Source organism: Camellia sinensis, chromosome 4, assembly GCF_055761805.1.
Source record: "Camellia sinensis isolate YWXY chromosome 4, ASM5576180v1, whole genome shotgun sequence".
Taxonomy (NCBI): domain Eukaryota; kingdom Viridiplantae; phylum Streptophyta; class Magnoliopsida; order Ericales; family Theaceae; genus Camellia; species Camellia sinensis.
Genome location: NC_138964.1, coordinates 166,039,210 through 166,067,084, shown reverse-complemented (window position 1 = coordinate 166,067,084; position 27,875 = coordinate 166,039,210). Strand labels below are relative to the sequence as shown.

Sequence of the window (27,875 nt, the reverse complement as noted above, 5' to 3'; positions counted from 1 at the left end):
GAGACGGAGGAACAATAAAAGCAACCTTAAGATAAATCTCCTCTACAATAAGTTCAGAAACCACCCTGTCAACAAAAGGCAAATGTGACCTCTGTAGAATAGCATCACAGAGGGGCTCAAACTGATTTTGGAGAGCCATAAGAAACTGTATCAATCTTTGCTTTTCCCTGTACTAAAGTTTACTGCTTGACAACTACAAGTTAGAAGGTTCCATGAGAGCCAACTAGTCCTAATATATAGATATTTCATAATGAAATTCTTGAACAGATTTGTTCCTTTCCTTTTGCACACCGAATGGACATCTCTAATTCATATTGCTTAGCAAAATTCGACTCAAGATACAAATTCCTCAAATAATCCCAAACTTCGGTGACACTGTCATATTTAGAAAAAATCATACTTATGTTTCGTTCAACAAAATTATGCAACCATCTGAGGACTTGGCCATAATCCCTTTACCATGTGTAAACAACCACGTGATAACCCTTGGCCTTAGAATATGTGGGTCTACACGTTGAGCCAGTCAGATAGCCCCATCGGTCCTTTCCAAGGATAAAGTTCTTGAACACATTGGACAAATACGAATAATTTTCTCCATTCATATGAATGCTAATGGCTTCCAATTTATCTTCAGACACAATTCAAATCAGAGCAAACAATTACATCACTAAGTATATATACCAAGACCTAAAATCTAATTAGGAAACAAGCAACTAAACATACTAAAGTGCCCTTATTCTTGGAATAATATTACAACTGCCGGTATGCTTTAATCATTATGAAGCCTTCTCAATTGCTTCAATGCACTCTAACACAGTTGCCTTCTTCGACATTGCCGACATTAGGGACTCATGAATTACCTTGTTATTTTTTAAAAGGGATCCAGCAAACAAAACCTGCATTATTTCCCCCGGTCATCAGCATTCTTCACTAGAAAACATTGTGTAATGATTGCTGAAAAAAAAAACACCATTTTTTTCTTATTTTTTTCAACCAAAAAAAAAAAAACAAGAAGTGTTGAGTTTATATACCTACCCTTGAAACAGAAGAATTTCTAAGTCAAGATTGTAATGCAAAATGCAAGTAAAACATGTGAATTGGTTGCATGATAGAAACACTCACAGCCCATCTGGTAAGATTTTGCTGCTGTTCTTTGCTAAGCTGCGGCTTGCTCCTGTTTATCAACCTCTGGGAAGAGAAAAGGAAATTATTAAAAGACCAAAGGCCAAGTAAGATCTATATACAACTTGACTTCAGGCCAATAATATTTACAAACCTGAAGAGTGAAAAGATCAGCAGATTGACCGACCACTTTATCATATTGCAAACCTTCAGCTGCCAGTCCAGCCACAGCTACAACTGCCAACCTGAGAAAGATAATTACTCTTGATATCATCTCTACTTATAAATAGTGAGTCTCAAGAATTCACGTCATTTTGATATAAGAAACCTCAATCTTAGATTTAACATTTTAGTGACCTTATAAAGTTGCCTTTTTGTGCCTTTATGCTTTAACATTTTAGTGACCTTATAAAGTTGTCCTTTTGTGCCTTTATGCTTCAACAGTTGGTAGAAACTTGAATGGATATTACATTAGGGAATTCAGTTTGTCCGACACAAAATGGAGAGAACATTGATAAGGCTTGTATGGAACCAATCAAGTTGTAAGAACTTAGGAAACATGTGAAATAGAAACTTTCTTCACATGCCAACATGAAACTGAAGAATAAGACATGATCATGGTTAGTCAATCTTTCTAACCCACAATTAGACTTTCGTAAGGGGTATACTAATTTTTACACGGGAAAATATCGGAGTACATTAAAATAAGAAGAAGAAGAAAAGAAAAAGAAAAAAAGAAAGAAGAAGAAGCGTAACTTATCTCTTATTTGTTTTAGAATTGCTCAACAACAGGAAAATATTGAAGTACATAAAAATAAGATAAAATAAAATAAAGGCTTAACGTATCTCTTATTTGGCTTATGCTAAAAAAACTGCATTAAAATTGCAAGAAAACTAATGACATGCCCATTTTGTTAAAAAAAGAAGCCAAGTTTAGAATTTTGTGCAGAAAACTCCAACAAAATCATGTGACAATAATATTTTTGCACTTATGAATCACAGTGATAGGCTTCTTGTTTTCCAATGAATGGACGTGAATAAGGCATATATGATTATGTATACAAATTTTGTTTGTATAGCATAACCCTCATCTATACCTATGGCCATTTTTTTATTGTCTTTCCTCATTTTAGTGGCACCTTCAGCTTGAACAAAGTCTCTATCGCACTTGAACTGAAGGAACAATGGCAAAAATAGGGACAGGCTCAAGATGTTATTACATTAATATCGAAGCACGCAGCACTACCAATGTAAACTAAGACCTCATACATTTCACCCTTATGAACTTGATGAACCAAGACATACAGTGGTGATTAACTGAGGAAAAATAAAAGTTGTGGAGAAAGAAAAGACAAGCCACAGAGTGAAACTGGAGTTATGGAAACTACAGCTATCATACTTGTACCTGTCCAGTTCCTTTGCATCAAGCTGCCCACTGTATATGAGCTTTTCCAGCTTTTTGTCAATGAGATTAACATGCTCTTTCCCAATATCCAAAGAATATCCGAGTATTGGAAGGCCAAGCAAGTAGGCAACTGAAATTCACAGGGTAAGTTTTGTCAAATCATGCAACCCCAAATGGAGAAGAAATTAAAGAAGAGATGGAAAAATCACATATATGCAAATTGTTAAATAAGGTGATCTTGCACGAAGTTGGTATAACCATATGGTAAGTCACGGTGCCCATGCATGATGCTGAAGAGCAAGGGCAAGGAATTTGGAGTATCAAATTTTAAAAATGATCCTAACAAATGCTCAAGAGCACCATAAGACATGGTTACTTAACCAGAAAGCCACCATTTGATTTGAGAATCATGACTCACTCCTGGCATTACAAAAATTATCAGCACTTCAATTTCTCCTTTCTTTAAGATGTATTTTATACCTTGAAATCATTGATATGGTCTTAAAAGTAGTGTTTACCCTTAAACATTTGATACCCTTATGATGTGGTATTTTAAAAATATGAAATACTATATATATGATTTATTATTAATAGTTTCCTATTTACATACAGTTCTAATATAATAGAGTCAATAATGAACAATCCCATATCAATTAATCTAGCAATTTCCTTCCTACTCAAACCCTTTATTAAATTAAAATTATTTATTTTTATTTTGAAATTTTTAAAATTAGATTTTTAATTATTTTTATTAGGTTCCCATAGCTATACATATAATTTTTTTTTTTTTTTGTATATTTGATTGTTGTTTAAAAATAATTTTATTACCTAATCAATTACATAAGTTAATAAGTATTTATTTTTTACTATCTTATAACTTCATATTAGTGGAAATTTCAAGGAACAAAATAATATCAATTCAATGGGAGAATATTTCAAAATTACCAAAAACGTGAATGGAAAAACAATAATTTCAAAGACATGAAAATCAAATTTTTGGGGACAACATTACCCTTCCCATTATGCCAACCCCTTCTCTCTCATCCCCTTTCTTTACACCAGCCTCCCCCTCCCCATGCCCAAATCCCGACCACAACAACCTTGCACAGCCAGCTTCCACCATAGCCGCCATTGCTCCGTCCTCCACCACAACTTGCTCCACCCTGACAACCCTCTCATTCACCTATAAAAAAATCCAAAAAAGCCTAGCCCCCTTCACAACCATTGTCTTTCACTTGAACAGAGGGGAGAATAGAAGAGAGAGAGAGAGAGAGAAAGAGAGAGAAATCCACTATTGTCATAGCCTTCGATTTTGTCCAGATCCGACAGCAGCACGAGGATTTGGGAGAAAACTCCAGATCCAAGGTGGCACAAGCATCTGCAAGGAACCCATCAGGAAAACCCTAGATGCACAATGGCTAAAGAAACATGATCTGTGAAAGATCCAGAAGCAGAGACACCATCCAAAAGCCGCATGAGGAACTCCAGATCCTCCAAAGATGCGTCAACAGGCTGGTCAATACTTTTTTTCCCCCTTTGACAATCCTTTAATAATAGTTTGAATCCTGAAAATCACAAAGTGATTTAATTGCATGAAAATGAACCTAAGCACTAGTACTACAATGTGCATCCAAAACTGCACATGCACATGGATCAAGAAAGAGAAACAACATGTACCATCTCTATAGATATGTTCCTAATGTCATAATATTGTAATAAAAGAGTCCACGTCGTTTCACCTATTCAGAGATAGAAGTTTGTACTTGGACGAATAGGTCTATTTTTTTAAAAATAAACTACAACAAAAAGGAAGATACATTGCGCTAGTCCCCATTATGCCACTGTAGTTTCAAGTGTTTTTATGCAATACTAGCCATAGTTTGTGTTTTAAGCCCAACAAAGAGAAATTACCTAAGAAATGAGCTGCTTCATGTCTAGCAATCCTATCCTGGTAATCAGGAAAAAGTGGTGAAAATCCACCAATGGCAGCTTGAAGAAGCCTATATTAAACATGTAAAATCATCTTTAGAACAAGGATCCCGAAATTCTTTGTCAGCCCTCAACTGTGCTCTTCTTCAATAATTCATTATACAATTTAAAAGTGCCCAACTGAGCTAACAATTATACAATATTCTGATTTAAACATCATGGTAATTCAAAATTGAAAGGTTTGTTGACATATTCAAGATAGTCTGTAGTAAGGAAATAACGTAGTTAATGCCTAACAACTTACCCAGGTGGAATGCTTCCCACAGCCAAAACTACTAAAGAAATGCTCTCAATCAAGTATGGCACAAAGAAGCCCCAATCCTAAGTGACAATTACATGTGGATAAGAATGTTAGTAGATGTGAAAATGCCTCAATTTCCTTCCATTCTCTTTACAAAAAAATAAAATAAAATGTATTAGTCTGACAGCCTAACCATAATACATATTAGTGCAAAACAAATATCTTTATTCATTACCCAGATGAGTTGAACATTAAAGATATTAGAATCATTACTCACAATAAAGGAACTAAAATGTGCCAATCATAATAGAAAAATGTTCCGAACCCCTTTTTCCCCCACTCCCTTTGACCCCCTCTCAACATGATTGGCTAGTTCTTTTTTTTTTTTTTTTTCCTCCTTCTCCTCCAATCACCACCCGCCACGTATGTGTGGGGTGGTGGGGGTGGTGATTGGAGGGGATCTCTATCAAAGCCCATCATAATATATAGTAGACAACACAAAGAAAATGAAACAGGTCAGTGACCCAATGTTCAGGGTAAAACTATATACACGCATGAACAAGTGAGTACAAAAAAGGGTTAATTACACGAAGACCCCTTCAACTATTAACAAATATCACTTTACCCCTTTGATCTATAAACTCATCCATTTCGACCCCTTCAACTATAAAAATGTATCACTTTCAGCCCCTCCAGACCACCTCTAAAAAGGTGTGTATTTGTACGATTTTCATGGTTGAAGGGATCAATATGTATGGGTTCATAAATCAAGGGGACAAAGTGATACTCACCAATAGTTAAGGGGGTCCTCGTGTAATTAACCTTATAAAAACTATCTCATATATTATGTGAGATACTCTACAAAAACTTGTAGCTTGTATTTGTTATATTTCTATAATGTCTTTAAAACATATCAAAAGTCACTGAAGCAGCCATCTGATAAGAAAGGAATGAAAGAAGCTTCTATGAGCATAATCCACAGCTACAATTGTACTTCCTTTATCCTATGTTCCTTGAAACTTATAGAAAATAAACAATAGATTAAAAAAAGAGAAATTCAGAACTCTACATAATATGAATTTGAAATTATTTCTTATGATAGTTTATTAATGTTTATGAACATCTACAGAGAAAGAGGATATTATGTGAAGTTACCCCAGGAAGCTGACCGGCAAGAACACCCAAAAAGCCTGTTGTCCTTACCACCGTAAAGAGAAAAGCTGCCTGCATCACTGAATTAAATCAAATTCATGGAGAATATAATATTTACGAATTATGATGGTTTAAGTCTTGCAAAAATAAGAAAAGAAAATCAAATGGAAGGCACAGGTGTCATCAAATTCTAGTCTTAATGCAATATTAGAATTTCAATAATTTCAATCACTCAGAAACTGGTAAGAGGACAATAGAACAAAGAATACATGTTGAAAACTGGCAAAATATATTGACATCCCGATGCACAGTGTATCCTGCTGATGTTGGAATAAGGTAAAATGTTGTCCTGTTCAGGTTCTTGCTCCAATTTATGCCACAAAAACTAATCTAGTTTTTTAGCAAACAGTGGTTTGGAATCTTTTTTCCCAAACACATGTTGTTCTTAACTTCTTTTTTCTCTAACTTGGTCGTTTCATCAAGTCATGCTTTCAGAACACGATTTTAAACCACGTGGAAAACTCAAAACTCATCCATTACACCAAATAATTAATGGTAGTCCCAAAAAATACAGAATGAAATTTATGCAATGGTTTGTATGCTCTTTTATTGTTACAAGTTAAACAAAATATTTAGTGCAGTGCAACTTACATCATTTCTAACACTTGGGATTGCCAGGTTCTCTGCGTTTTTAATTCCAAGAGTTGTCAGCTCCCGAAGAGAGGTCTGCCGCATAAATTTGAAACAGTTAAACTACATATTTTGATACCAAGTACATTAATTAATAAAGTTTTCAAAGCAGTAAACAGAGGTACATTATTTATGTACATTTATGCATAGATTTGTAGACGTGGCTAATATTTGAGTAGCACTTTCCCAGAACTTCACACTTGTTATGGACACTGACCATACGACATGATACATATGGTTGAGAACTCCATTTGTTTGCCCAACCAACTTCACTCAGCTGATCAAGTGCCTTTTTGACAGCATCACTGTCTTTCTGCAGCAAATCATAGAGTTACTTTAGTAAAACTTCTATGCATTGTCATCAGAGACAACATACACTTTTCCCATAGCTTGTTCTAGATGTCCACAAGAATGCCTTGTGCACTAGGTAGAACTTTAAGCATGTCTTTCGGTGTTCAATATCTCTTTATTTTGGAGTAAAGAAGTTTAAGTTTAAATAAAAATTAAAAAAACAGGAAACATCTCTTTTGCTTTCAGTAATATCTTACTCAAACTGATAGAAGTGAGAAAACAAATGTTTAAAAAAATACAAGAATAAATGTCCAACTCTGTAAGCCATCACATTTGTAAACCACTGTAATCACCCAATTCTAGACTTGCACAAACTAATTGATATTAGCTCACCACTACCAATAGTGCAAAGGACTCAATATAAATAGAAAAAATACTAATGTAATAAATATTTATCCATCTAAAACTAGTTCAACTGATGCTGTAAAAATGACAAAAGAACTCATGCAACACTATATGCCTAAAGCTTCCAATAAACAGTAACAGTTTGCTGTTCAATTATAATGTTTCAAAGCTTTTGACTATTATTTTCTGATAAGAAAAATTTTATTGACCCAAAAGTGAGCCACTTAGAGGGGAAGAACATTATACACTCAACAGCCAAAACCTATAGGACATAAATCAAATGGCATGCACAAATCACCTAGGAACTCTGCACAATAGAGTCAACAGAAAAGGGCAGTCAACCAACGAGGCCTAGCTTAGTTGGCCACCCTGACTCTCCTAAGGGCTTAGTACGAAGGGGGAGGTCATGGGTTCAACTCTCCCTAACGGGGAGTTGAATTAGGAGGCAAGCAGTTTGTGCTTTGCAATGGTGTTGAGGCTAACTCTCATAGGTGCTATTCTATAACTACTAACAACTAACTTTTGCCAATAAAAAAATAAAATAAAAAAACAGAAAACAGCAGTCTCTCAATCATAAAATATAAGGAAAGGAGTAAAGATCCTTTCAAACTACAAATTGGAAGCTTGACACCATCAAACGATCTCCTATTTCACTCAGTCCATATTGTCTACAGAGCACATAAAGTTGTGGTCTGCCAAGCCTTCCTCTCCGATCTCTTAGCGCATCTAGAGCTCCATAAATCAATAAAAATAAGGCATAACACAAACTATACCAAAAATCTGAAAATTAGGTCCACTCACTTGCAACCAGACAATGAACAAGGTGATTCACTAATTCCACCACTTGCCTACACATGTAACATCAATAAATAATCAACTTGCATCTTTACCAAAGGTTATCCATGGTGAGAATGAGAATAGCCTGAAAAGAAGTTCTCCAACCAAAGAAATCAATCTTAGGAATCTTATTCCTCTATATACCCTTCCAAGGAAAAGAAGAATACTAGTCACCATACATATCCCAGTATAAAGACTGAACTAAAAAAACTTGTTTAGAAACTCTCCAAGCTAAAAGATCATGACCACCACTCTAAATCTCTGAATTATAGGTCTTTGTAGATTGGAGTGCCCAGCCCTTGAAAGCCCTATGAAACTGTGGATTCCACACAATGCCACTCTAAGACACCTCTAAATAATCCCCCACATTCACATGAAGGTCAGTGGTTAACTGATTCAAACCAAGAAACACCTCCTAAAGAAGTCTGTAACCACACTCTGGATCTAACCAGAACCTCACTCTTCTCCCATCACCCATCTTAAAGAAAATCCTCTAAGAAAAATCAACCAACCACTTCACGATTCCTTTCCACAGAACCATCCCAAAAGGCCCCCAATAGCTATTCGATTAGACCAATTACCCAATCCCTCCCATACTAGTCCTCGATAACCTGTACAGAAAAATTGTATTACTATGTCATGTTTTGGTTTTTTTGTTTGTAATTGCAAAGGTAGCCACCCTTCCAAAATACTTTCAATCCTCACCACAATTTATTAAATTAGAAATGTTTATAATTCATAGTTGTGTTTGATTGTCACTCATCGTGGTTGCTTTTAATTATGAATTTGGTGATATTAGATTATGATATATAGTGGTGGTAGTTATGAAGCAAGTACACAAATTCATTTTTTAAAATTCTAACGGTTAGAAGTGGAGATATGCACTTTTTTTTTAGGGTGTGTACACTTGGTATTTCTTAGATTTTTATACGTTTAGGCCCAAACTAACGCTATGTTTTTTACAAGGAAAATGATATATTGCCAAAATTTTCTTACAGAATTTACTTTCAAAATGATGCTGAGGTGACAAACATGTAAATTATGTTTACATAGCACTAGTTTTTTCGTTTGTATAGCACTACTTTTGTACAATATTTTTGTTTGTATAGCATTACTTGTTTAACAATATATATAGAAAAGTATATCCATATAATCCTATTTTCTTCTGATTTTGTGTTTTGTTTTTGACATATAAATCAATCATATTATTGACCGAGAAATTAATTTGCGAATTTAATGATATATATATATATATATATTTTCTTAAATAGTGGTTGAAAGCCTCCAATTTATGGATCCCCAAGCTACACTTGTGAATAAGAGAACACACCTATATTAAAAGGAAGCAGCTTGCCTCCAGTCCGAGATCGGACTGGACGGTGCTGTTCGGCCCATGGGGCCACCACGGGTCCCGTTTTGAAAATCTGAACCGTCAATATGTAGAACTCGTCGAGTACTATATGCATGTGAAAAATCACGTTGATCGGATATTGATAGCTATCATCGGATCAATTTTTTCTCAACCGTTAATTTGTTCACCGTCCATTTTTTTTTTTATACAAAACTGATTTGATCACATAGCTATCGATATCCGATCACGTGATTTTTGGCAAGAATATAGTACTCAACGAGATCTAAACATTAAACGGTTCAGATTATCAAAACGGGACCGTGTAAACCTTCACGGGCCGAACAACACCGGATTAGAAGCAAGCTGCTCCCATATTAAAAACTAAATTTTTGACTTTTTCCACTCAAAATAAATAAAAAAAATTTTTTAGCTACCAATCCACTTCTCAAAAAGCCCATAAAGTTAAAAACTCCTCCCCAAAGAAGGAAATCCCTATGAAATTTCTCCAATCTCTGAGACATTGAGCAATGAATAATGAAAAAGAGACATCAAATAATTGGAAAGGCTTGAAATTGGAGATAAAAGAGGAACCTTGGCAATGGCTGATTCGAGAGTGGTGAATTGGACGCCAGAAGAAGCAGTGGAGGAAGCTCTGATCCGCCATTTCCTCAATTCAAAGGCCAAGTTCAAGTGTGTACTACTACTACTACTACTACTACTAGTACTAGGCACATATAGAGATGCAGAGGAGAGCGACACAGACATCGACATTGTCTTCTTCTTCTTCTTCTTCTTCTTCTTCTTCTTCTTCTTCTTCTCTATCTGTGTCTTGTTGGTTAAGTCGATAAGGTTGGGCGCGAGGAGGGAGCAGTTTGTTTGGATATACAATCCCAACGGCGTGGAATCTGATTTTCCTTGCAATTCATTTAACTTCTCATCCTCTCTTCTAGGGGCATTTCCCTAAATAAGCCAAAATAGTAAGTCAATTCCCAAACTAAGCCTAGTTTTCAAAGAATTTCCAAAATAGGCTAAATCGCGGTTGTGAACCATGATTTCAACACATATACGCCTCTCTCGCGTGGAAGTGGGGAAATCTTAAAATCGTGGTTACAAAACACGCTTTTGATTAATAAATCGCGATTACAAAACGCACTTTTAATTAATTTTTTTTCCCTTTGAACTCGCTGTTACAAACCACGATTTTATCCAAAAAAAATTTTGTTCTGAATTTGCTGTTTATAACCACGATTTTATCAAAAAACATTTTTCTTCTGAACTCGCTTTTCCTAACCACGATTTTATCAAAAAACATTTTTCTTCTGAACTCGCTCTTTCGAACCACGCTTTTTTGGGCAAAATTATTTTCTTCTGAAATCGTGATTATGAACCACGCTTTTAGCGTAAATTTTTTTTTTTGGTTTCTGTTGTCATTGTTTTGGTGATAATGTATTTCAGAATAATTTTTTGGGTTACAATTGTTTTACTAAAATCGTTCTCATGTTAATTTTTTTTCTTTTCTTTTGTCTTTATTTTGGGTTAGAATGTGTAATTCAGCATTTTTTTTTGGCTTGACTAAAGTAAATTTATTTTGTTTTTTCTTGTGTTTGTTTTGGGTTAGAAGGTAATAATGTAATTCATAATTTTTTTGAGCTTTAGTAAAGCCGTTTTGATGTAAATTTTTTTTTTTGTTTTTTCTTTGTTTTGGGTTAGAAGGTGTTATTCAGTAATTTGTTTGGGCTTTAATAAAGCCGTTTTCATTTAAATATATATATTTTTTCTTTTGTCTTTGTTTTGGGTTAGAAGGTGATAAGGTAATTCATAAATTTCTTTTCGCTTTACTAAAGCCATTTTCATGTGAAGTTTTTTATTTTTTATTTTTTTCTCTTGTCTTTGTTTTGGGTTAGAATGTGTTATTCAGAAATTTGTTTTGGCTTTACTAAAGCCGTTTTCATGTAAATAATTTTTTTTTTCCTGTTGTCTTTGTTTTGGGTTAGAAGGTGATAATGTAATTCATAAATTTCTTTTCGATTTACTAAAGCCGTTTTCATGTAAAGTTTTTTATTTTTTATTTTTTTCTCTTGTCTTTGTTTTGGGTTAGAATGTGTTATTCAGAAATTTGTTTTGGCTTTACTAAAGCCGTTTTCATTTAAATAATTTTTTTTTCTGTTGTCTTTGTTTTGGGTTAGAAGGTGATAATGTAATTCATAAAACCTTGAGGAAAAAACCCATAAGTCTCCCACAAAAATACATAGGTAGTACAGACATAAGTCTCGGACAACAATACATTGTGGACACCATGAACTGAACACACAATATATAGATAAATATAACAGTTAGACAGACAAATATTAGCCAGACAATCTGACGAACTCATTACGAAAACACTTACTCTAACACAGACATTACATATTAATGCATGACCTAATATTGCCGAAGTGTAGACATTAACACCTAATTCGCGCTTAAATCGGTAGGTGGCTCAGAGTCTGAATAATCCGAAAGCTCAGCGTTAGAGACAAGTTCAGGATCCTCCATGATACCCTTGATAGCCGCAACATTTGGTTCTGTTCTGTTCTTCTGGGCATCCTTCTTAACTATGTGTAGCATATCGCGGGCTAACCTACGGCCCATTTGAGAAATCTCACGTTGTAGTCTTTCACATAGTCGATTAACATTATCAGGATCTTCCTTTTGGATCTCAACAGAATGTGCTTTTGGCACCTTTAGTCGATTTTCCCGACATAATCTTTCCATTTGCACTCGCTCTATAAATAGTGTGGGCCACTTCAGAAGTCTAGCGTTTGCTAAACCATATCCTGTTTGATTATCTGATGGATCCTCCACCAAACCAGATGAATCTCGATAGTACTTGGGCATGACAAAATGTCGCTTCCCAAACCTATCATGATAAGCATAAGGGGCATCTAACAAAGGAAATGGTGTTTCATCTTCAGTATCGCCACTTCGTCTTCCCCCTCCTCGTCGTGAACTGTCACCCCTTTGCAAGTTCCTACCACCTCTGCGATTCTCACTCCCTCTCATGAACCATGTAGCCATGCTAATTTTTTAAAACAAATGAATGATAATTTCGTAGGGCGAAATGAGTTGTAAGGTTGTGTCTTCACCTTTAGTTGTTTATATAGTTGGTTATGAATGGCTTTAGAAAGATGCCTCTGCATGACAATCCCACATATATGAACAAGGTATGAGTTGTCACTAGAATGAAAAAACAGAGTAAAGCAAATACTGTGTACCAAGTCATGTGACTTGACAATCCATCTGCATATACCGACAAAGTAAGGGCATGCTCACTGTAAGGTAAATCAGTGAATTCAGTGTTAGCATGTGACTTTCTGAATTGAGAATCCTACATATATCAATATGAGATGAGTTGTCACTGTAATAAAAAAATTGAGCAAAAAATTGAGAAAACCAAAGCATGTGCACCAAGTCACATGACTTGACAATCCATCTGCATATACGGACAAAATAAGGGCATGCTCACTGTAAGGTAAATCAGTGAATTCACTGTTGCCATGTGACTTTCTGCATTGAGAATCCCACACATATTAATTACAAATGATTTGTCACTGTAATAAAAAAATCGAGAAAAAAATTGAGAAAACCAAAGCAATGTGCACCAAGTCACATGACTTGACAATCCATCTGCATATTCCGACAAAGTAAGGGCATGCTCACTGTAAGGTAAATCAGTGAATTCAGTGTTAGCATGTGACTTTCTGAATTGAGAATCCCACATATATCAATAAGAGATGAGTTGTCACTGTAATAAAAAAATCGAGCAAAAAATTGAGAAAACCAAAGCATGTGCACCAAGTCACATGACTTGACAATCCATCTACATATACGGACAAAATAAGGGCATGCTCACTGTAAGGTAAATCAGTGAATTCACTGTTGCCATGTGACTTTCTGCATTGAGAATCCCACATATATTAATTACAAATGAGTTGTCACTGTAATAAAAAAATCGAGCAAAAAATTGAGAAAACCAAAGCATGTGCACCAAGTCACATGACTTGACAATCCATCTGCATATACGGACAAAATAAAGGCATGCTCACTGTAAGGTAAATCAGTGAATTCACTGTTGCCATGTGACTTTCTGCATTGAGAATCCCACATATATTAATTACAAATGAGTTGTCACTGTAATAAAAAAATTGAGCAAAAAATTGAGAAAACCAAAGCATGTGCACCAAGTCACATGACTTGACAATCCATCTGCATATACCGATAAAATAAGGGCATGCTCACTGTAAGGTAAATCAGTGAATTCACTGTTGCCATGTGACTTTCTGCATTGAGAATCCCATATATATTAATTACAAATGAGTTGTCACTGTAATAAAAAAATCGAGCAAAAAATTGAGAAAACCAAAGCATGTGCACCAAGTCACATGACTTGACAATCCATCTGCATATACGGACAAAATAAGGGCATGCTCACTGTAAGGTAAATCAGTGAATTCACTGTTGCCATGTGACTTTCTGCATTGAGAATCCCACACATATTAATTACAAATGATTTGTCACTGTAATAAAAAAATCGAGCAAAAAATTGAGAAAACCAAAGCAATGTGCACCAAGTCACATGACTTGACAATCCATCTACATATTCCGACAAAGTAAGGGCATGCTCACTGTAAGGTAAATCAGTGAATTCAGTGTTAGCATGTGACTTTCTGAATTGAGAATCCCACATATATCAAATTGGTGTTGAGGTAAATCTGTTTGTGTATAATTAATTGTAAATAGTGATTTTGACAAGCAAATCAAGTAAAACCAATTGGGTTTTAAATTTAGTTCCCCAACTGGACCAACCACTCGACTTTGAGCTTGTTTGTCCAGCCTCCCAAGTTTAGTTATTTGTCAACCCCTAATTCCTTACCACAGTCATCATTTTGACTGGACTTCCAGGAATTGGAAGGCGACTCTTTCTTCTTTCCCGATGGAGATTGAAATTCGTTACGTACAGGATCCCTATTTCACGAGCCCTAGTTAAGGGAAGCTTTTCACTGAGCTACCTGTTCTGTTTTATGTGTTGTTCAAGGCAATAGTTCGTTTGTATGAACTTTATTTAGTTCCCCAACTGGACCAACCACTTGGCTTTGAGCTTGTTTGTCCAGCCCCCCAAGTTTAGTTATCTGTCAACCCCCCATTCCTTACCACAATCATCATTTTGACTGGACTTCTAGGAATTGGAAGGCGACTCTTTCTTCTTTCTCGATGGAGATTGAAATTCTTTACGTACAGGATCCCTATTTCATGAGCCCCAGTTAAGGGAAGCTTTTCACCGAGCTACCTGTTCTGTTTTATGTGTTGTTGAAGGCGGTAGTTCGTTTGTATGAACTTTATTTAGTTCCCCAACTGGACCAACCACTTGGCTTTGAGCTTGTTTCTCCAGCCCCCCAAGTTTAGTTATCTGTCAACCCCCCATTCCTTACCACAGTCATCATTTTGACTGGACTTCCAGGAATTGGAAGGCGACTCTTTCTTCTTTCCCGATGGAGATTGAAATTCTTTACGTACACGGTCCCTATTTCACGAGCTCCAGTTAAGGGAAGCTTTTCACCGAGCTACCTGTTCTGTTTTATGTGTTGTTCAAGGCGGTAGTTCGTTTGTATAAACTTTATTTAGTTCCCCAATTGGACCAACCACTTGGCTTTGAGCTTGTTTGTCCAGCCCCCCAAGTTTAGTTATCTGTCAACCCCCCATTCCTTACCACAGTCATCATTTTGAATGGACTTCTAGGAATTGGAAGGCGACTCTTTCTTCTTTCCCGATGGAGATTGAAATTCTTTATGTACAAAATCCCTATTTCACGAGCCCCAGTTAAGGGAAGCTTTTCACCGAGCTACCTGTTCTGTTTTATGTGTTTTAAGTATTTACATCATTCAACATACATTAATCCATTCATTAATCCAGAACATTCATTAACTCATTGCAATTCAATAAAGAAAGTCATGAACTAATAAATGTGCAGTTATAAATGTAGTTATTTTATAAACTTCAAGTTCATAAAACAAATACTTGAAATACATCCGTACGTTAGATGAACAACAACATTGTCTTACACTCCAGTAGCGAAGATATAAGACAACATACAAACATATATGACAGATAAAGGTGTTTGATTTCTCATTCCTCATCTGACATGTAGTAGTCAGAGAGATATTTTTCATTGTTTAAGACATTATTTCGCTCAATCACTGTCAAATCTCTGTTGCTTGCTTCTGCCATTTCGGTGGCTAGTTGAAGCATGAAATGTCGACATCTCCGCATCAACATTCTATTGTTCTCCTTCTTAATTCTGCTAACTGCTTTTTCATAGTCACTCACATTTCGTCTAGCCATGGTCAATGAACGACGATGAGGTACCGGTGCCCCAAAGTTACGTAGATCATTAAACAATCCTTCTTACTCCGTTACCCTGAACGCCTATTCTGATCGGATACCAGCATAATAATCCTTCGGACTTGAGTACTTTTCGCTCTTGTAGTCATAAGTAAATGGAGGTAGCAGCCACACTTTCGGATTTCTTTGCTGGCGTGAACTTTCTGCACCTCTTGAAGACATTGTTCATAAAATAAACAAACAAATAATAATAGTAATTGTAGATATATGACTATTGTTATGCCTTGAACAAACATCATACTGGGGGTGTCGTTATTTATAGACATCATACTGAGGGTTAACTAGAGATGATCTAGTGACGATAATGCATGCTGGGGCACTATGGAATAAGTGATACCCGTGATATTATTTTTTAGCTTTTCATTTCATGCAATCATGAGTACCCGTGACTTTGTGTACCTGTGATGTAGTCACGTCAGATAAAATCATAATTGTAGGCCAGAGGATGACAATGCAATCCCTTCATATTGGAGCAGTGAGTTGTCAAATAAAACAAAGCAGTGAGTTGTCAAATAAAACAACATGCAGTGAGTTGTCACATCGCCACATGAAACTATTTTTTCATGCTTACTTTTTTAACACATAAGTAGTCACTTGGAATTGACGATTTCAGTACAAATTGGTGTTTTCAACAAATTATAAATGAAATTAAATGCTTAAATTTTCTTTGTTTTAAAGTAATATTATTCGTAAACAGCCTATATTTTATCTTATTTTCACTTAGTGAACTTCACAGTCATCCCATTTTCTCATCTTTGCATTTTTTGCTTATTTTTATATTCGGTAAATTACACTTTACTCCTTCAGTCCATCACATAATTGTTTATCAACACTATTGCCATGTGGTCGTATTGATGTGCCATGTGGTTGCAAAGTCAGAGAGTCACATGCATTACTGCATCACTGCACAAAGTGACATGCATCACTGCATTACTGCACAAAGTCACATGCATCACTGCATCGCTGCACAAAGTCACATAGCATGTGAGGAAAAAACAAAGCATCCAAATTATTACATCTGTTCAAGTCATTGGTGAGCATCACTGACAAATGTTGGACGTATCACTGCGCCGAGCTACAATTTATTATCGTACCATACCTACTGTGCCCTTGTGAATTATGCAATCCATTAAAATTTTGAGGGGGTGTCATAACAAAATAACATTAAATTAATAAATATGTCAATACACCTAAAAAGTAAAACAAATTTGTGAATAAATATTTCCAAAAATTTAAAAATATTTTAAAGATTTTTAAATTGTGAGTTCACATTTATTTTTAAAAAAAAATTTCAGGCAAAGAAATTTGACTAATTCAAACGTTTAGTCGGTTGATCAGCTTGGTTTTTATTTTATTATTATTTTTTTATGTTTTTACTTTTTGTTTTGGAATAACAGTAAATTATGCAATTCATAAAAGTCGAAGTGACAACTCCTATCAAGTTGATGCATAGTTGTTCAGGTCATAAAAGTTGACGTGACAACTCTGATGCATAGTTGTTTACAATAATTTCATACATACAGCTACCATGTGTATATATGGTATAAATATCGCATCATGCCACAACAAAAGTTTTACAGCTATTTCGAGCGATATCATCATGAGATATACGGTAGTTGATCTGTATTCAGCAATGGGTCGGTATTGGGTTGCAGATGGAGATGAATTTGAATACCTAATAAATCTAAATTTGCGTTACTCACGTGCCACCGTCAATACCATGAGAGCTGAGTGGGAATTTCGCGAAACTCGAGCAAATGTTCTCGTTGAGCTATGTCGTGAAGTTAATCTTAAATTTCCTCGCCGGTTAGCCATGCGTATGCCAACTGACACTCCACAGTTGTTGCAAAGGGCATTGCATTGTATCCGCGACGAGGTTAATCGCATGACCCAACGTTTGCAAAGGTCCAGACTAATGAAGACCGCAAATGAACGTGCCGAAGATGGGTTAATGGATGATGCACACCAGTACTACGCCTGGAGCATGGATGTTATGTATGAATTTGATATTGAGATGTCAGATGATGATGATAATGAATGAAATTGTTTGGATGAACGCCCAAACCATTTCTGTAATGCATGCAATTTTTAATGCTTATCCACGACTTATCAATGAAGGGAGATATTTTAATTGCTTTCGAATAGTTCTTGTAATTCTACCTTTACTTTCTCTTCGTTATTGTCATTTTGAAGAACGCTACTTCAACTAAACTTTCATGATTTCATGCATTATTGATGTGGAATATAATAATGATACTTTATGAAGTACATGTTCATATAACAAATAGTTGAAATACACGTTTAAGCTATATGAACAACAAATATATATGTCTATATTTTGTTTGGTTATCATTGGTTTGTACATGAAAAGAAGACAGTGAATGCAATCATTCAGAAAAGTGAAAGAAAAGGGAAAACAAAATTATGTGTTTGTTTAGATATTTGTTTTGTTTCCTGTTTACTCATATTTTTCCCCACAACTATCCATTATGCAATGTTTACATTTTTTTGAATAAAAAATTGTAAACTTATATTTTTCGAATAAATAAGTTTGACACATTTACATCGTCTGTACAAGTTTGATTTACAAAAACTATAACAGAAACTATAAATAAAATAAACTATACACTCCACATCACACCCGCTAATGCCCTAACCTGCCCCCAGTCCCACAATCCCGACCATGGACCTCCCTCCTCGGTCTCCTGCGGTAGACTCTCTGAATATCTGGCTCCCCCAATCGTAAATGCATATCCTGTGGAGCTTGTGAGTGTGACCCCCCCTCTACTGCATGTGCTGCCCCTGATCCTGTCTATGGTGGAAGATCGGATACTGCTGTGAGCTGTGAAACTCCATCATCTGGTGCAACTGTATCACGATCTGTAGCTGGAGCTCGACCTCTGCCTCTGCCCGCACCCCGACCTCGGCCGCGACGTTCGCCACGACCAAAACCTCGGCCTCTTCCGCGCGCTCTGGGTGGGGGCTCAATATGGGCCTCAGCGTCAACGTGGGAGATGTCAGTGAGAACTGCATCATGTGTACTCATGGTCACGGTCAAACTGTCTGGTGGTGGTAACTGGGTGTGTGGGGTAACAACGTCATGCATGTATCGGGGCGGTGTCCAATCAGGGTCAGACACATAAGGTATGCCAGTATGCTGCGTAGGAAGTACGTCGAGGGAATCTGCAGATATGTATGGGGTAGTATGTGGTGGGATGATTGATGTCGAAGGAGCTGATGTGGCAGGCGGTGAAGTGGACGGCGCTGACGTGGACGGAGCAGCTGCTGAAGTGTGTACACCGTAGTGGCCGTAATGCAAACGATCTCCCCGATGGGCAAGCTGGAATGCCTGGTACAATAACTCCCGGATCTCTGCAATGGCCTGCAAGGCATGCTGCCCATCACGTCTCAAATGGGCATCCTCAGCCAAGTGAAACGACCTCCCAGCTCTAGCCACCTGAACAAACATTCAGACGTATTATTAGGCTACAGTTGACTGAAAGTAAATAAAGTATGATTTTAATAATTATCTGACACATAATATGATACTCACCAATGCCTCAAGATAAGGGCCAACTCCCTGATATTCAGACTCAGACACGTGGCTCGGATTCTCGACTAGTAGGTGTGTATGTCGCCGATACCACAACATGTAAGGGTCGGAAGAGGGGATCACCTCATCGCTGTAGTCAACCTGTACAATACTATCCCGGCGGGCATCCCATAACTGTATATATCGCATATAAAAAAGATGCCAGTCAGTGCCAGCTCGGCCACGCCTATCAGTGACATGCAACTGCCACTCAGTGTCGAACCGATCTGGCACGGACTGTACCCGACCAAACTGTCGGAGGACACGATGGGGGAGATGCCACTCAACTACGTCAAAACAAATAAGTGGCACTCTCGCCATCCATATCTCCTGACCCAGTTGGCAGTAGTCGGGGAGCATACCGAGGACCCCAGCGTAAGGCTGCCAGATAAACTACAATGACGACAAATAAATTAAATTTTGCTCGTGAACTCAAAACATATACAATGAAGAAGACAACTAAAACGCAATCAAAAAATTTCATACCTCGCCCTCGATCATCCGGTCCAGCTGGTCTCTATAAACTACCACTACGTGGGTCGAGACGACCTCGTGGCCCATGTCAACCCTCCACCGGCTACCTCGCGGTCCGGTAGGCAATTGCATGTCCCCCTCACCCATGGACAGCTCACCAGGACCAATCAGTTGCCGTCTAGACGGGGCAATGCGAATCAATCTCTCCCATGCCCAAATCTGCAATAGTTCGAACACAATTACAATACTGATATATAGCATACAATATGAATTGACATGTAATAAAATTGTTACTAACCTGTAGCAACACAAGTGGTCCTCCAATCTCCCTCGTACCCACCTGAGCTGCTCGACATAGCATCCTATACAACCATGCTAGAGCCGCGTTACCCCAGTTGTACTGCCCAATCTCCTCAATGTCTCTCAGCAATGGCAAGTACATCAGCTTGACCAGGTTTTGTGACTTATCAGGGAGAAGTACCTCCCTAATAAGCCACAGAATATATGCTCGAGTATGCTGCTGTACCAACTCATCTGGAGCATGATCTGGAAGATGAGCAAAGTGCTCGGCCAGCCACCTTACCCTCACTCTACCTGCCTGTAAATCTGCTGGTGTAGGTGCTACTCCCAATAGCTCAGCACATAGAGCTACCCACTGCTCCGTCGCGACAGATGGGTCAACTCCAGTAACTACTCGGCCATCAATCCGAAGACCATATAGGACGGATACGTCCTGCAACGTGACGGTGGCCTCCCGATCGGGAAATGGAATGTATGAGTCTCTGTGCGCCACCTCTCGACGAGAGTAGTGATGAGTGCGTGGTCTAGTCGAATATGCCCGATACGATACACACCATAGAATCCCGCGCGTAATAGATACTGCAAGACTCTATGGTCCAACGGATGCTCCCACAATCCAGAATCTGCCCGACGGCATGTCAACACGGTGCGTGCCTCATCCTGCACAACAGAATGACCAATTTAAATAATAACATTATCACGAAATATACAACAGAATGCAATGTATTTTAATTGTAGGCGTAAAGTCCAACAAACGTTATTGCATACCGGACGGTCCCACATACTGTCAGCCCAATGTGCCTGTCTGAATAGTGGAACCTCCTCAGGTACATGTGCCATGAAGCCTGTACAACTGAAATATTAGATCATCCATATCAAAATCTCATTTAATCATAACATAATAACAGAGAAAACTGTAATTATTGATTTTGTACTTAACGATGTAAAATACAATGAAGTAAATGTTATGGGTTCGAGAAAAGATAAATTTATGTGCCACTTACATGGAAGCAATTCGAAATTAATGATTACATTTATGGCATATTTGACAAAACTTAAATATTGATTTTGTAATGCTAAAAGTTTGAATAAATTATAAATTTTGCAAAATACATATACAATTTTGTAATTGTGAACAATGACTGCAGCATTCCAATTTTTAAAATTTTAGTTTATAATAGGTTAAATTTTTTAAAATTTGTAAATTTTTTAAATTATAAAATGTGAACAATGATTGAAGCATTCGTTATTTAATTTATTCAAAAATATGAAATTTTGAAATGGTAGAAGAACTACGTGATTAAGTATAGAATCATGTAATACACATTTTCAATCAAGTACATGGTGAAAAACTAGTACACATTTTCAATAAATTATACAAGTTTGAATAAATTATACATATTTTTAATTTTGCATTACACATTTTTGAATCAAGTACACATTTTGTAATACACATTTTAAATGTACGACCCCGTTTACAAATACAGAATTTAAAAATACATAATTAAATGATCTATTACAAATGAAGAATTTCAGAATGATATATTACAACATGTAAGTATTACATAGTCTTCATCGACCAAGTCGTGCCGGACATGTTCGCCTGTCATGACCTGTTTGGTGGCACTCATTGCAACGAGCTGTCAAACGCCTGTCTGATATATCCATCTCATTCGGAATACGAGCCACAGATGTACGACCCTGGTTTTACTTCTCGCAGACGAACTTCATTAGGCAATAAGGTCCACTGCGGATCATCCCAATAATCTTGATGCGGTATTGGATTGAATTTAGTTTCCCAAACCCTCATGTATACAGGAAGCCTATATATTGGATCAACGTACTGGAATGGATTGTCACCGCATTCAGACATTACAGCGAGCATATGAGAACATGGATAGTGTCTTATCTCATATTTCCCACAACTGCACGTAGGTTGATTCATCTGCACAATCTGTCTATTGCGACCTCGTCCACGGCAAAAAGATGTTTGCACCTCAAATACACGGCGGGGCCTATAAGACAATATTGATACAAACTAATCAAGTTCATGTTTTTAGGTGTAATTAACTTAACAACATAATAATAACAATTTTTTCACATTACAAACTAACCTGTCATATGATATCAACTTGAAAGTATTTTCCCTTGCGATACCCTCCTCCATAGTTCTTTGCATCTCTCTAGGGTATTGGAACTCATTGCGTACATCTGTTTCAGCTTGGGCTCCCATCTCGTCAAAATATTTGACGAGTCGTCGAAATGTAAATTCAACCACAGCTGAAATAGGTAAGTTCCTTGCACCTTTCAAGACGCTGTTGAAGCACTCTGCATCATTACTGGTCAATACCCCCCAGCGATATCCAGCGTCATATGTAAGGGCCCAGTCCTCAGGATTCATCTTGTGGACCCAATTGATGGCTTCTTGGTTAATAGCCTGTGTTTGATCTAAGTAACCATTACACTTTCGTCGTTGATCAGCACTCCCTGCTTTCCACAGAAGTTGTTTGAGCTCCTTATTTCTGAAATGTGTGTTAAAGTTACTGCAAACATGTCGAAGGCAGTGCCGATGATATCCAACAAATTGGAGCGACAGATTCAGCCAATGCCGCCTCACAGCAGCTAAAATACTCTCAGCTTGATCAGATATCAAAGTCACTCCCTGTCGGTCCATGACAATATGTTCCTTGATATTTTGAATGAAGAACGACCAAGACTCCAAACTCTCCCTGTCGACAACAGCAAATGCAAGCGGTAATATTTTGCCATTGGCAGTGACAATCGTTGCTACAAGCAACACACCAGTGTATTTACCGTATAAGAATGTACCATCTATAGTTATAACAGGCCTACAATATCTAAAGTCATCGATGACGGGTTTGAAAGACCAGAAAACAAAGTGGAAGACGTGCATAATGGTTGTGTGCCTAGTATATCTGTGCTTCCATGTCACGATGGTGCCAGGATTCGATGTCTGTAATGTATGCATGAATTTAGGCAACTGCCTATATGATTCATCCCAATCACCGAATACCATTTTAATTGCCTTTGCCCTTGCATGCCACGCCTTCTTGTATGATATACTATAGTTCATGGTCTTTTTTATATCTTCGATGACATTCTTAATCGGCATATCAGGTTCATTCTGCATACGACAATCAAATATGAGTTGGATTATCTGGATGTGAACACAATAAACAAACAAATATGTATATATATGTAAACATTTATTTTTTATACTAACCGCAACTTGTCCCAAAATATGAGAAGCAATGTAACTGGAGCTAATATTAGTGTGGTCCCTGTTCATTTGTGGGTATAAACAATAGTGAGGACCCCTGTACTGCTTTATTTCAAAAAGACCATGTTTCCTACTAAGAGATGCACGTAACCACCAACTACAATCGTGCTTGCAAGCAGACACCCAAAGGTCTCGCTTGGAGGTTACGACCTTATACTCTCGATCATTTGTTGCATGGTACAATTTCACAGCATGTAGAAGTTGCTTCTTATCAACAAAAACCATTCCTCTGTCCAACTCGGGATTTTCAGCGCTCTAGATCCGGTTACAGGGAACGACATCACGGGTACTAATGTCAAAATCACCACCCATGTGAATGTTGTCATAGAAAGGGATTTCAACTCTAGGTGGAATGGGGGCATTTTCAGGGTCAACGGGAGCCTGGGCATCATATTCTTCATCATCATCATCATCATCTGATCCGCCTAATAAATTTTCTTCATCACACATGTCATTGTCATCATCGTTTAGGGCGACATCAGGACCATACATGTCACCGTCAGCAAACTGCACCTTGTTCATTGTTTCAGCCATAATACCAGCAACTTCAACCGGAGTGGTATGATGGCTGCATGTGGGCACATCCTGTGTGTTACTGTCAAATTCATACCCATATCCACCACGTGAACTTGATTCTACACCATGGCCCTGAAATGACTGTTGTGTGTAGCCCAGTGGATAACATTGATCTGATTCATACATAGGAGACTGAAACGCTGTTGTGTCAATCCCATGCGTCAGCAATGTAGTGAACGGACGAGAATCCATTTGTGTCATGTTCGGGACATTGTGTACAATCTCTTTATCAATGTAGAGTTCCAAACAATTTGGTGCTTGAAAAGTTGCACCGATACTTAATACGGTGTTCAACGCCTCATCGTCATTGATTGGTAATATCTTGTATTTGCTGTGTGCTTGCCACTGGCAATAAGGATATTTACATTTGAAGGTCAATCGGACACTTTCCCCGTAATTTGCCACCTTTGACGTAAACATCTCCTCCAAATTGCTAAGCGTGGTGCCAATTTGCACCGCATATATCCCTTTCGGCTTAGCATCATATGATACACCTTCATCGGGATCTCGAATTATGTTTCCCCCCCAGTAGAAAATAATTGGAACAGTGTCCATATACTTGTTTCAATTAAGACAAAAAACATTAAAATAGCAACAATATACTTATATCTCCTTGTACTCGTAAAAGAATTATATGAATTTTAACTCATTCAAGTACAATTACTTGTGACGCAAAAACTGTATTTAAGTAATCATCAATTATAATCCAACAATCATTATTGATTTTTTAATTAAGATATGAGTTAAAATAATGATAATGCTTTAGATTTTTTAGCTTTTTAAGAAAAACATCTTACAACACATACAAAATTAACATCATGCTCTTCTATTATGCTTTTTACATTACTTATTATGATTAAGATCATGCTCTTGTGCGCATTAAATGTAATTCAGTTAAGTTTTAGGTCTAAAAATCTTTTATTAATTTTGGATTAATTTTGTATAAATTATAAAAAAATGATTATAAATTATAAAGTAACAACATTTGTAATCATTAAATAAATATAATTGATGTAAGTTGATTTAGGTAATTGATAAACTATAAATCTAAGTAATTTACATAAACTTATAAGTGTAAGTTGTTAATCTTGTTACTTTGAGTGTAGGTAAACTTATGAATGTAGGAAAATCCAACAATCTTATAAGGTAGGTAAACTTATGAGTGTAGGTAAACCTAACTTTACATCAAAGTAACAATATTTCTAATTTACCTAAATTTCACATCATGACATAAATTATGAGTGTAGGTTGTGACTTTATATAAATTATAAAGTGTTGGTAAACTTGATTTATACATAAAGAAAACTTATTTATACATATTCGTGACCACGCTTGTAAGTAAAATATGTAAAAACGTGTTTTCAAAACACATTTTGAACAAAAATTCAAAACCAGCACTCACTCTTCTTTGTCACAGACACTGACACTCACTCTCTCTATCTCTCTCTCTGACACACACACCCACAACACTTACACTTACATGAAACATATATAATTTTTAATATATATAAATTTTATTTTATAAAATTCAGAACAATTAATTTTTTTTTAATTTAATTTTTCTTTTGAAATAAATTATTTTTCCAATTATTTTTATTTTTTTTCCAATGAATTTTTTTTTCAAAGGTGGGGGAATAACTGTCATAAATATAAACCTCAGGGGTGTCAGCGTAATTTACCAAAAACAAAAAATTACATTTTAAGAATTAAAGTAAAAAAATAATCATTTTATATAGTTGATTATTATTTGCTATTATCAATTATTATTATATATATTTAATATTGGTCTGAATTTTACAAAATAAAATTTATATATATTAAAAATTATATATGTTTGATGTGAGTGTTGTGGGTGTGTGTGTTAGAGAGAGGGATAGAGAGAGTGTTTGTGAGTGTCTGTGACAAACAAGAATGAGTGCTAGATTTGAATTCTTTGTTGAATTTTTACATTTTAATTAGAAGTGATTATTATCCACGGGTCAACAGTAAAACCGTGGTTTGCAACCACGTTTTCTGAAGATAGAAAGAATTACTTAACAAAAGCATGGTTATGTATAAATCAAATTTCCTTAATCAGATTTACTTTAAAAAAATAATTACTTCAAAATTTATGTATAAATAAAATTTCCTTAAAAACGTGATTTGTAACCTAGACAGATATATCAATAATTTTGAATATGAAGACATTACGAAGATTCTTCTTTTATTTTTCTGTTCATATAATTTTATAGTATAATTTGTATCAAGTATTGTATTTATTTTTTCTGTTCATATAATTTTGTAACAAGTCATACAAAAATCTTAAATCATAGTGTAACTTTTTTCTATGAAATTATTATTTTTTTCATTGAGTTCAAATAACTCGACTGATTTTGTATGACTTGTTCTTAATTTTTATTTCAAACATTGTTCACGTCATTTTTTATAAATGGTGGTCCAATTAGTGAGATTTATGGACAATTAAAGAGAAGTTAATTTTATTTGCTCAAGCTTCTGCCAATAGGGACCTTAATGACAAAGTTATTTGGTAGATTATTTCCTATGACATTATTCCCTAACTTAGGGAAATAACCTCATCCGAAATAACATAGGAAATAATTTAGGGAAATAACGTACGAAATAACATAAATAAAAAATTAATGAGCTCTCATAATTTTAGGCAATATAAAAAACATAACAAAAAAATTATCGACCTGAATCGAGTCAAACTTGAGTTTCATTAATATTAAAGAGCTCTCATTATGTGTTAAAAATTAGGTATGCTCCTTTCAGATCTCAAGTTGAACTCTCAGTATGTGTCATGTTTAGAGGTATTAATTGAGATTTGTCGGATCTACGCGGAAGGGACGTTTGGTGCGGATTGTAAGATTAGTCGATAAATACGTAAACTAATTCAGACATCCGACTATCATAAAAAGTTAAAACTTAATTAAATAAACATAATACAGGCGCATAGAGAATAAGTCAATTGGATAATTCAAATGGGTAAAAATTATCAAGAATGACTCATTTTATAAATTAAATATTTTAATTTTTTCAAACATAATTCCTAAACAATTTTTTTTAATTTTTTTTTATATCAAATGTTTTCATAATAGCATTTTCCATGACGACTTGAAAGGCCTCTTTTGGCAAAGAGGTAAAAAGTAATTTTTTGACTTCTAATTTTTTGTGGATCAAATTATTCGACCTCTAATGTTTATATCAATTTTTTTGTGGATCACTTCTAAAAAGTCATTTATTTATATCAAATTTATAAAAGGGAATGTCATGAAATTTAAGGAGGAAAAACTCGAAAATGAAATTCAACCCTAAATGGGGCATGAAATTCAAGTAAACTATACTTTTTATATTTAACCACGATTAGATTTGAATTTAGTGCATAAATTTAGTCAAACCAATTTTTCTTATCGTAGGGGCATGTGGCATCAATGGCATATTTTAAAGTTTTCTTTCTTTAAAAAAAAATTTAGTGTACTACTTAAAGGGTCACCCATTCAAAATATTAACAATCACAATCACTCTTTAAAAAAATTTAACAAGAAAACGAAAGAAGGCTTACACCGACATAAAATTCAATTATCTGACTTTTCTATTTTGCCATATCCCTATCTCCAAAATATATATATATATATATATTTGTTCCTGGCCAAAATGACGAGAAAACTTCCATAGCAATTTCTTATCACAAATTTTGTTCCTTTTCAATTT

General features: G+C 35.9%; 1 protein-coding gene across 1 annotated transcript; it reads right to left on the bottom strand.

The window, feature by feature from the left end:
* Positions 1 to 577: 577 nt before the first annotated feature.
* On the bottom strand, positions 578 to 20,429 carry LOC114289132 (uncharacterized). The gene is made up of 13 exons (XM_082923817.1): positions 20,286 to 20,429; positions 19,475 to 19,648; positions 18,929 to 19,378; positions 10,075 to 10,443; positions 6,817 to 6,912; positions 6,561 to 6,635; positions 5,913 to 5,981; positions 4,761 to 4,837; positions 4,439 to 4,527; positions 2,528 to 2,657; positions 1,277 to 1,367; positions 1,123 to 1,188; positions 578 to 896 (listed from the first exon to the last, which is right to left on the bottom strand). Exons 1-13 carry the CDS (start codon positions 20,427 to 20,429, stop codon positions 777 to 779), a joined length of 1,950 nt encoding a protein of 649 aa, XP_082779943.1. The 3' UTR covers positions 578 to 776.
* Between the last annotated feature and the right edge of the window lie 7,446 nt (positions 20,430 to 27,875).